The following is a 12,045-nucleotide window of genomic DNA, read 5'->3' on the forward strand; positions in this document are numbered from 1 at the left end:
ACGCATGCGCCCAAACAGAGATGCTTACAATGGGATGGATCACCTAGTCACACCGGGAGTCCACGCCTGCGATCAGGCAGGCAAAGATAAGGGAGGCTCCATCTGTAGATATAGTAAATACTGCTAGGGCATGCATGCTAATGCACCAGATTAATAACAGCAATGCACTGTAGAAAATGCACCATAGCCCTGTGCTGTACCACAGTATGTATAATGTGTAATTCAAGTACACAGTCTGGAATCTAATCCCTGGAAGAGGTAGTGGGGCCCCATGTATTGGTTTCCCCTGTGGGCCAATCCAACCCTGTCTGTAGTGCAGCATAACCTTGTCCAGTGATCATAGGTGCCCCTTATTTCATGCATGCCAGGTTGGGGGTAAACCTTCCCGATCCCTGGTCTCCATGGGGGTAATCCAGATCTGATCGCAGCAGCAAATTTGTTAGCAGTTGGGCAAAATCATGTGCACTGCAGGTGGGGCAGATGTGCAGAGAGAGTTAGATTTGGGTGGGTTATTGTTTCTGTGCAGGGTAAATACTGGCTGCTTTATTTTTACACTGCAATTTAGATTGCAGATTGAACACACCCCACCCAAATCTAACTCATGTTACATTTGCCCCCCCCCCCCCCCCCCTGCAGTGCACATGGTTTTACCCATTAGCTAACAAATTTGTTGCTGCGATCAGTCCTGAATTAGGCCCCATGATTTTTCTGTAGTCCAGGGGGTTTTGACTTTATAATAACACTGCTCATCAGGCAATACTTTCTATGTAGGCACAACATTTGAAAGATGAGATTCCTCTCTTTCAAACAATGGTGCCTCCATTACCGTGGGATTTAAAATCCTTCCCACCAGCTCTGACAATATTTTAAAGTAAAAAAGTGATGAGGGATCACATGTGTGTCAACATCACTGCTTCAGGGCCGACTCTATTGATGATTATTGCTGATGTGGACTAGTAGTTAAGTAACCAGGGAGCACTTTACTGTGGAGGATGAGTGGGACTCAACACCCACCATTTTAAGGTATATGCAGTTGATGAGCCCCACTTACCCTCCAAAGCGAAGGGATTAACTTTTGTGTGACATAGTAAATACCCTACTTTGGTAATATTCTCCACAACTCTATAGTTATCACTGGGAATAAGGCACCCTGCTGTAAAAATATATTGATATTAGATGCCACTGAGGAGTCCAATGAAACTATGAAAGGTCAAGATAGCTGGTTGTGAAGCTATTGGTGACTTCTATTATCCACTATTCCTTATATACATAAGGGGGGTCATTCCGAGTTGTTTGCTCGCAGGTTGCTTTTAGCAGCTTTGCACACCCTAAGCCGCCGCCTACTGGGAGTGTATCTTAGTTTCTCAAAATTGCGAACGACGGATTCGCAATATTGCGATTAGCACACTTCTTAGCAGTTTCTGAGTAGCTCGAGACTTACTCTGCCATTGCGATCAGTTCAGTCAGTTTCGTTCCTGTTTGACGTCACAAATACGCCCAGCGTTCGCTCAGGCACTCCCCCGTTTCTCCAGCCACTCCCGCGTTTTTCCAAAATACGTCAGCGTTTTTTCACACACACCCATAAAACGGTCAGTTTCCGCCCAGAAACACCCACTTCCTGTCAATCACATTACGATCGCCAGAACGAAGAAAAAACCTCGTAATGCCGTGAGTAAAATACCTAACTTCATAGCAAATTTACTTGGCGCAGTCGCACTGCGGACATTGCGCATGCGCGTTAGCGATTGATCGCTCCGTTGCGAAAAAAAAACAACGAGCGATCAACTCGGAATGACCCCCAAGGTTCACATTGAAACAGAGCTGAAAAGAGGTGACCACAAATCCAGACATTTTAACTTTCAAAGACACCTGTCATCAATGTGCACTTTCACTATGAGTCATGAGACACAAGTAATATCACTACTCTATAAATGTAAGGGATATCAGCACTGCTCTCTAAAAATTCTGTAATATAACAAAGGAATTACATTTAAACACTTACATGGAGGTTCTGGTGCAATACAGTTATCAGTATAACAACAGTAAGTGTTCCTCTTGATCTTGCCATAAGGGAAGCTGAAACTCCCCTGTGTGTTACATTGTGTCTTAGGTACACAAGAGAAGTCAAATATTTGATAGTATACGATCCCATCTGTAGAAAAAGCACATCATTAATAAAGTTGGGCTATTTTCAATAATATCGATGAAATATATTTCAGCAGTGTTAAAGAAGAAGTTCTCATTTCTGCCATCAACCTGCAAATCACCAATAATAATAGCCCTATGGTGTTATTTTCCCCCTACGTTCATTACAAACTAGTAGCGTATGTATAATTTGAGCAGGGTGGGTGGAGCACATGGTCCCCTGAGACAAAGGGGGCCTGCAATGCACACAATGAATGTCTGTCTCGTATCATATTCATGGTGATATTATCAGAAATATAGTGCTGGCACCCTACAGTATTTCTGAGGGCATTGCTGGAGTCTTGCGTAGGGTCTGTGGGCAAGCCTGGGTGGGTTTGGGGTTGTGGGCACTGCAGGGGATGTGGCTATGCTTCTTTGTTGTATACACTACTAATGCACCGTGGCTTCTTGCATTGGGGGTATGATCGAATTAAAAAACATCATAGCATCTTTATTTAGTTAACATACAGACTGAATCACATTGGTGCCTGCTGTGGGAAACATCATACCAGGAATTGACATTCATTGGATCACTGATTGGATCCAGGAGGTATGATCCATACCTGAAGAAGGATAAATATTATCCAAAACGTGTTGCATGGAGGCCATAAAGGGGACAAGAAAAGGGTGGTCCAATTGAATCATCAATCTGACCCCTATACCAAGCTTGTGCCGAGCATGCTGTGACTGCAAAGCCCACCGCACCACTTATAAATGGTGAGAGGACAAAAAGGACACAACCTGCCTCCAGTTTGTACAATTGTTGTACTTTTAAAGTAATTTGCTACCCACCATAGCAGCTATTTGTCATTTTCTCATTATATATGAGTTCATGTTGTGCATGAATGTATTTATGAAAAACTTTATTAATTCATTATCCTAAATAAATTGTTATGTTTTAATAATATTTAGTTTCCTTTATTAATGGTAAAAAGTAGAGATGAGCGGGTTCGTTCTCAGATAACCGGACCCTACTGGACTTTGCACTCCGAGTCCGGATCCGAGCCAGGCTCGGGTTTTCCCGCCTGACTCGGAAACCCGAACGAGGCAAAACGTCATCATCCCGCTGTCGGATTCTCGCGGTATTTGGATCCCATATAAGGAGCCGCACATCGCGACCATTTTCACTCCAGTCTCGGAGAGTGTATTGAGAGGATATGTCCTCAGTGTTCAGTGTCTGTGTGGGGGCGGGAAAGTGGGGTGGTGAATCTTGTGCTGTGTTGTGCTGCTCAGTCCAGTCCAGTGTAGTCAGTGTATTGTGCTGCATCATTCCAGCCAGTCACAGTGTTGGTGTCCTCTGCTGCCATATATCCAGTGTAGCTGTATAAAGTGGTGCTGTGTTATGCAGACCAGTGGTGGTGTCCTGTCTCATCAGTCATTCCAGTGACGATATACGCTGCTATATGTCCACTGCTGCAGTATACCAATTATAACAACAACCACGTGTTGTTGTGTTGCATCAGACCAGTGGTAGTGTCCTGTCTCATCAGTCATTCCAGTCATTCCTGTGCCACATATTGTCTCATATAACTCCAAAATAAGAATGGAGAACAAAAATTTGGAGGAGAAAATAGCGAAAGATCAAGAACCACTTCCTCCTAGTGCTGAAGCTGCTGCCACTAGCCATGACATAGACAATGAAATGCCATCAATGTCGTCTGCCAAGGTCGATGCCCAATGTGATAGTAGAGGGCATGTAAAATCCAAAAAGCCAAAGTTCAGTAAAAAGACCCCAAAAAAGAAATTGAAATGGTCTGAGGAGAAACGTGAACTTGCCAATATGCCATTTATGACACGGAGTGGCAAGGAACGGCTGAGGCCCTGGCCCATGTTCATGACTAGTGGTTCAGCTTCACATGACGATGGAAGCCCTCATAACTGAGGCCTTGACACTTATGTTGGTGTTAGACGTGCGCCCGGTATCCGCCATTAGTGCAGTGGGATTTAGACAATTGATGGAGGTATTGTGTCCCCGATACCAAATCCCATCTAGATTCCATTTCACTAGGCACTGTAAGCAGGCGATAGTGAGATTTTGCCAGTTTATTCCAGTGATTTGGACGTAGCATTACAGTGATTTTGCCAATTAATGTCAGTGATTTATAATTATTAATTACAGTGATCTTGCCAATTAATTCCAGTGATTTGGATATATAATTCCAGTTGGAATTGTTTGTGTCGCTTGGCTTAGTCATACAGCTACCTCATTGCTCCTCTTCGACATCTTTGCATGAGGTGCTGTTTGGGGCCTAGTTTTTGAAAAGTGTCATCCTGTGTGACACTGCCGTATGAGTCCAGTGGTACTTCTGTATTAGTCCACAAATTGCAGATTTTTTTTAAAGTGACTGGAGCGTGCTTGAGATGCTGTCAGTGGACCGAACAATTGTGGCCCACTCTCAACATTCAGCCACTGCGTGTGACTACTAGATGGGCCAGGAGGTTGTGTCGCTTAGCTTAGGCCTACAGCAACCTCGGTGCACTTTTTTTTCGTCTTTGCATCATGTGCTGTTAGGGGCCTTTTTTGATATCTGCCCTCCTGTCTGATACTGCAGTGCCACTCCTAGATGGCCAAGGTGTTTGTGCTGTCCACTTGAGTTGCTTAGCTTAGTCATCCAGTGACCTCGGTGCAACCTTTTGGCCTAAAAATAATATTGTGAGGTGTGAGGTGTTCAGAATAGACTGGAAATGAGTGGAAATGTTTGTTATTGAGGTTAATAATACTGTAGGAGCAAAATTACCCCCAAATTCTGTGATTTTAGCTGTTTTTATGTTTGGTTTTTTTAAAAATCATCCAGATCCAAAATCAAAACACGAAAGGGTGGTTTTGGCAAAACCCAGCCAAAACCAAAACACGAAAGTGGAATTAGAACCAAAACCAAAACACAAAACATGAAAAGTGCTAGCTGCACATCTCTAGTAAAAAGTATATATTTTTTTGAACATTCACCAATATCTGGTAGCTCTAGATCTTGTTAAAGCGTTCATTCATTGTGCTTCATAACTGGGAACTAAGTGTTTCTCCCTTTTTTAACATGTTGGTTGCACCTTTTTGGCTAATTTAGCGCAATAGATTTACTTTTGTAAAATGTATGTGATCCTCTCATAACTCCACCCCCTTACTTCCACTAACAGTAGGTGTCCCCCAATGTGCTCTTCTTGGACCTCTCCTTCTCTCTCTCTATACGTCCTCCATACCAGTGGCGCGCGGTGAGGTCAGTGGCTGGTGAGCCACTGCAGCCATAATGTCCTTCGAGTACCGCCAATGAATCCTATAGCCGCTGAGACAATGCCCGCTACTGCCGCCGCCCCCGCCAATGCACGCAGCCTGCCTGCTCATCAAATTTGTGATGAGCAGGAGGCTAATATATTGTCAATTTTTATAAATTTATGTGAAAGAGAAAGGAGGAATGTGGGGAGATGGAAGAGAGAGGATAAGTATGGAGATGTGAGGAACAGGGGGAGACAGGAGAGAGAGGAGGAATAGGGGGAGACAATGCAAAGGGAGAGAGCAGGAATGGGGGAGAGGGCAGACAGAGAGAGAGGAACAGGGGGAGAAGGAAGAGAGAGAAGGAATAATGGGAGAAGGAAGAGAGAGAAGGAATAGGGGGAGATCAGAGAGAGAAAAGAAATAGAGGAGATTGTAGAGAGAACGAGAGAGAGAGGAGGAATAGGGGTATACGGTAAAGAGGAGAAGCAGCAGGGAAACAGAAGAGAGGAGAAATCGGGGGAGATGGGAGTGAGAGGAATAGAGGGAGATGGCAGAGAGGAGGAATAGTGGGTGACTGGAGAGGTGAGAGAAAGAGGGAGGAGGAATAGGGGGATACCACCAAATATAGCAATAAGCCAGTATGTAAGTAAAAATCAGAACTAGTTAATGCAAGGAAAAGAGACTACAAGCAGTTACAAATGGGGGAATGAGGCAAAGGAAAAGCACACTAAAATAAACTTGTAGACCAGGCAATATTAAGAAATAAAAACTGCAGTCTAATTATAATACACAGAGCAGGTAATGTAGGCAGGTCCGAGAACAATGTGTAGGGACATAGGACCTGATTCAGAGATGGAGCAGATCGCTGCATACGCAGTCAGATCTGCATCCATCTCCTCATATGCTGAGAGCGACCCAGCACACTGCAAGGCCGCACAGCACGTGTGAGGCCGCCTCCCAATGCATCCGCAATTAGATTGTGGACTCTTTAAACTAAGGTTGACCTCTGGCAGCGCAGCCTGGCTATGTTACTAATCGGTCATGGCATGCTCCTGTTTGTCCCACCCCGCCAATACCGTGTTGCCGCCCCGTGAACAGCTGTCATTGTCAATCACACTGCAACAGCATCCTTCCAGGATGCAGCTGCAATGTGTAAGGTTGCGCATGCGCACCGCAGCCAATGTGTATGAGCAGACCACCCGAATGCAGCCGCTGCATACAGATGCATAGCTGGTGTTCGGGTCTGAATGACTCCCAAAGCCCAAAAAGCTAGAAGCACGAATCAAATACAATTCAAATACAAATTGCTGTATACAAAAGTCCTGCAACTCCCAGTGGAAATGATGGGCCTAATTTAGATGTGCATGCTCAGCAGCTGCATTGTGTGTGCGTACACGTGAGATGCGAAAGCATGTAACTGGTGCACTCACCTCTGCCTGATTGACAGGCAGAGGAGGTCGCAGGGCGTGTCGACGGTGTTGCGGTGACCTTTTCGTGAAACGGTCCGGACAGCGCAGATGTGTCCGGACTGTTTGCAGGGTGGACTGTGGCGGCTGCGTGTGACGTCTAAAAACATGGCAGGTAGCTGCCTGCCTTCACAGCTAGGCTGCGTAGACAGGGAGCAGCTAGCCAGGTGTGAAAGCATCGTTGCTGTGAGATTCTTTCACATGTCTGCGGGCGGGGAATAGGGCCAGGCATGCGGGGCGGACTATCCCTATGTTGGGCGCCACCCCCATGTCAGAGATTTTGATCGTACATGTGCGTTTTTTCACATATCTACGATCAGCTCTGAATTAAGTGCATAGTTACAGGGAAAGTAGACAGGAGAAGGATGAGTGGGAAAGGGTGGGGGAGTGGGTGTTATGCACACCAGTGCCTGCAGGAAAGTACTGGTGTCAGAACTGTTATGCACTCCAGTGTCTGCAGGAATGTACTGGTGTTTGAACTGTTATGCAAAACAGATGGACTCACAGACAAACTGGGGGATATGACATAACGTACACAGAAGGTGATAGGGTAGCAAAATACACACAAAGTGAACAGAGAAGCCCAGAGGCTAAGGAACTGGGTATCTCCCTTGTATTAGAACTGCTCAGATGGAAAAGCAAGATGTTGTGTTTTAATACGTAGAGAACCCGAAATGCTATTGCTAAGGGCAACAGCAAAACCCTAAAGGGTTACCAACGGGTGTGGCAGTAAACTCCTTGGTCAGAGATGGAATGATAGACACAAGGAGAATCTCCACAATCCTAATTCTCACTTGCAGTGCACAGGTTTTAGCTTACTGCCACTAAACTGACCCCTGACACCTAGCACAGTGAGACAGGATTAGACAGGCAAGTGTTAGAATACAGCCGCAAACTTGCTAAGTTCACAGAGTAGTAACAGAACCCCAGCAAGCTAAACGACTGACTCCAGTCTTACTGCTAGGTCTGGATTGGCAGAGTGTAATACCAAATCCCCAGGCCTATTTGCAGTAAGCAACAAACAAATACAAAGCTACACAGTACTGGCTAACTTTCATGAACTGACTAACCAACAAAGATTCAGCAGCATCTGCTTACCCTGAAAAGAGGCCTTATAAAGCAGGTGCTGTCCACGCCCCACTCAGACCTCACAGACTGTGAGCACAAAAACCAGCACCAGATCCCCTGCCGTGCACAGAGCCTATAACCACTGCACAGCAAAAGACCCGAACCGGAGTATCAGCTGCGCTCAGGTTACACCACTAGCACTTGTCTCCCGGTTGCCATGACGACGTGGCAGCACAGGGCAGGAGACCCTAACAGTACCCCCCCTCTGACGAGGGGTCAAAGAACCCCTACCACCGGGTTTATCGGGGAACTGCGAGAAGAAAGAGCGTATCAGTCTGGGGGCATGAAGATCACAACTGCGCACCCACGACCGCTCCTCTGGGCCATACCCCTTCCAGTGCACCAAAAATGACAGCCGACCCCGAACCACCTTGGAGTCAAGAATCCTTTCAACAACAAACTCCCTCTGGCCACGTATCAGAAGAGGGGAAGGTCTTCCACTGGAAGAAGGATTACTAATCGCCCGTTTTAAAAGGGAACAATGAAATGTTTTATTGATACCCAAAGAACGGGGCAGATCTAACTGAAATGCCACCGGATTGATAACCCTGGTGATCTTATAAGGGCCGATGAACCGGGGCCCTAACTTATGAGATGGCTGTCTCAACTTCAAATTCTTGGTAGACAACCAGACGAAGTCTCCTAATTTGAAGCTGCAGGGTCTTTTCCGCTTATCAAAAACCCTTTTGGTCACTAATGACACAGACACAAGGGCTTTCTTCACTTTCCGCCAAATACCTCTAAGGACCAAAACCACAGAGGAACCACCAGGCGTGGAGTCCAGGGGGTCAAAAGAATTGGCCTTAGGATGATGCCCATACACACAAAGGAAGGGAGAGATCCCTGTAGCAGAGTGAGCCGCGTTGTTATAGGCAAACTCCGCCATGGACAGATGAGCAACCCAGTCAGTCTGACACTTGGAGACATAACACCTGAGGAACTGCTCCAAGGACTGGTTCACCCTTTCAGTCTGCCCATTAGACTGCGGATGGTAGCCTGACGACAAGCTGACAGAAATCTGGAGATCGGAACAAAATGCCCTCCAGAATTTGGCCACAAACTGGGATCCGCGGTCAGAGACCACATCAAGTGGCAACCCGTGGAGACGCACAACATGCAGCATAAATAATTCAGACAGGCGTCTGGCTGATGGCAGCCCAACCAGTGGAACGAAGTGCGCCATCTTCGAAAACCTGTCAACGACAACCCAGATGGCTGTCATCCCCGAGGATTTGGGCAAGTCCACCACAAAATCCATTGAAATGTGGGTCCATGGATTAGATGGGATAGAGAGTGGATGTAATGGGCCAACAGGAACCCCTCTAGGAGTCTTATTTCGGGCACAGATGTCACATGCCCGAACCCACTGATCCACATCCTTAGCCACCGAGGGCCACCACACCGCCCTAGATAGCAACTCCCGAGTTCTGGCAATACCCGGGTGAACTGCCGACTTCTTGGCATGGAATTCCAGGAACACTCGCTGTCTTAACCTAGGAGGCACAAACAAAAGACCTACCGGAAGGTCTGGAGGAGCCTGCTCCTGTGCTCTAAGGACTAATGATAAGAGGTCCTGGGTAATGCCCACTTTAATACATGATGGGGAAACAATGGGCAACGGCTCCTCGGTGGTCTCCTGGATTGGAGCAAAACTCCGCGAGAGCGCATCAGCCTTGATGTTTTTTGACCCAGGGCGATATGTTATCAAAAAATTAAAGCGAGCAAAAAACAAAGCCCATCGTGCCTGCCTGGCATTGAGACGCTTCGCTGACTCTAAATATGCCAGATTCTTATGGTCAGTGAGAATTGAGACCACAAACTTAGCCCCCTCAAGCCAGTGTCTCCACTCCTCGAGTGCATCCTTAATAGCCAACAATTCCCGGTTACCCACGTCATAATTCATCTCGGCAGGCGAAAATTTACGGGAAAAGTAAGCACAGGGATGAAGGCGATTATCAGACACTCCCATCTGAGAAAGCACTGCCCCAATACCCATCTCAGAGGCATCCACCTCCACCACAAAAGGACGCTCTGGATCTGGGTGTCGCAGCACCTTGGCCGAAACAAATGCCCTTTTGAGACGGGCAAAAGCCGCTTTAGCCTCACAAGACCAGTGAGCAACATCCGCCCCTTTCTTAGTGAGTGCCACCAAGGGCGCCACTATAGACGAAAATCCAGCGATAAATTGTCTATAAAAATTCGCAAAGCCCAGGAAACGCTGAAGCGCCTTCAAACTAGTGGGCTGCACCCAATCCAGGACTGCCTGTACCTTGGAACCCTCCATTTGGAAACCTTCTGGGGAGATAATATATCCTAGAAATGCGATTTGCTGAACTTCAAATTCGCACTTCTCCAGCTTCGCCCCAAGCCGGTGGTCTCTGAGTTTCTGGAGGACTAAGCGTACATGCTTCCGATGTTCCTCCAGGGAATGGGAGAAGATTAGGATGTCATCTAAGTATACAACTAAGAATCTATCCAAATATTCCCTGAACACATCATTCATGAAATCCTGGAAGACTGCCGGGGCATTACAGAGCCCAAAAGGCATCACCAAATATTCATAATGCCCTGAGTGGGTATTAAAGGCAGTCTTCCATTCATCCCCCTCTCTTATTCGGATTAGATTGTACGCACCGCGTAGGTCAATCTTAGAAAAAATGGTGGCAGTACGAAGCTGGTCAAACAAGACCGAAATGAGAGGCAGTGGGTATGAGTTTTTAATCGTGATACGGTTCAATTCCCTGAAGTCGATGCAGGGTCGCAACGAACCGTCCTTTTTACCCACGAAGAAGAACCCCGACCCAACTGGAGACTGTGAAGGTCTGATAAATCCCTTAGCCAAGTTCTCCTGAATGTACTCTGCCATAGCCTGAGTCTCAGGACGTGACAGGGAGTACAACCTGCTCTTGGGAAGCTTAGCATTTGGCAACAAATCAATGGCACAGTCATAGGGGCGATGGGGAGGTAGTACCTCTGCAACTTTTTTGGAGAACACGTCCGCAAAATCTGCATAACACCCTGGCAATCCTGGCAAACTTAGCTGCGAGAGCCTGACTGGAAGGCTCAAGCAACTCCTGAAACAATCAGTACCCCAACTAAGAATCTCCCCAGAGACCCAGTCAAATTGAGGATTGTGGGCCCTTAACCAGGGTAACCCCAACACCAATGGGGCAAAAGTACAGACAGTCACATAAAAGGACAATTTTTCAGAGTGTGTGGCTCCAATAAACAAAGAAATCTGGCTAGTGCAAGAGGTAATTTTACCTTGGGATAATGGTTCCCCGTTTAACCCACAAATCTTAATTTCCGATGCCAAGGGTACTAAGGGAACAGAGTGTTTCAGGGCGAATTGGCGGTCCATAAAAACCCCGTCGGCCCCACTGTCCACAAAGGCCTCAGTCTTGACAGTTTGACCGAGGATCTTCAAGGTCACCGGAATGATAAAAGTCTTCTTGGGAAATTCTGACTTCTGGCCTGACAGGATATTTCCCATCACCCTCAGGCCCTGAAGTTTTCCGGCTTTTCTGGGCATGATACTACCACATGACCTTTATTCCCACAGTACAAACACAACCCCTGCTGTCTCCTCCGCGTCTTCTCACGCGAGGAGAGGCGGGTAGCCCCAATCTGCATAGGCTCCTCAGAAAATTCCTCAGAGTCTGAGGTTCCCTTGGGAAGGAAGGAAATCTCAGTCTCCCTTTCAAGCCTACGCTCTCTCAGCCGTCTATCCACCCGGATGGATAACTGCATGAGCTGATCCAAGCTATCAGGCAAGGGATATTGTACCAGTTGGTCCTTTATCTGGTTAGAAAGACCTCTTCGGTACTGGTGTCTCAGGGCTGGGTCATTCCACTGGGTATCATGGGCCAACCTCCGAAACTCCGTACAGTAAACCTCAACTGGCCTTCGCCCTTGCTTAAGGATCGAAATCTGAGCCTCGGCTGAGGCCGTCTTGTCAGGGTCATCATACAACATGCCCAGTGCCGTAAAAAAAGCATCAACACTTTTAAGCGACGGACAGTCAGGCTGCAACCCATATGCCCAGACCTGTGGGTCTCC

General features: G+C 46.9%; 1 protein-coding gene across 4 annotated transcripts in view; it reads right to left on the reverse strand.

Moving 5' to 3' along the window:
* Positions 1 to 12,045, reverse strand: part of LOC134965898 (phospholipase A2 inhibitor and Ly6/PLAUR domain-containing protein-like) — a 205,921-nt gene that overhangs the window by 141,029 nt on the left and 52,847 nt on the right. For all 4 annotated transcript variants that reach the window (XM_063942293.1, XM_063942295.1, XM_063942294.1 and 1 more), the window contains one exon: positions 2,003 to 2,152. In XM_063942293.1, the coding sequence (XP_063798363.1) occupies positions 2,003 to 2,152 (150 nt within the window). The remainder of the gene's footprint in view (positions 1 to 2,002; positions 2,153 to 12,045) is intronic.

Source organism: Pseudophryne corroboree, chromosome 10, assembly GCF_028390025.1.
Source record: "Pseudophryne corroboree isolate aPseCor3 chromosome 10, aPseCor3.hap2, whole genome shotgun sequence".
Lineage (NCBI taxonomy): Eukaryota > Metazoa > Chordata > Amphibia > Anura > Myobatrachidae > Pseudophryne > Pseudophryne corroboree.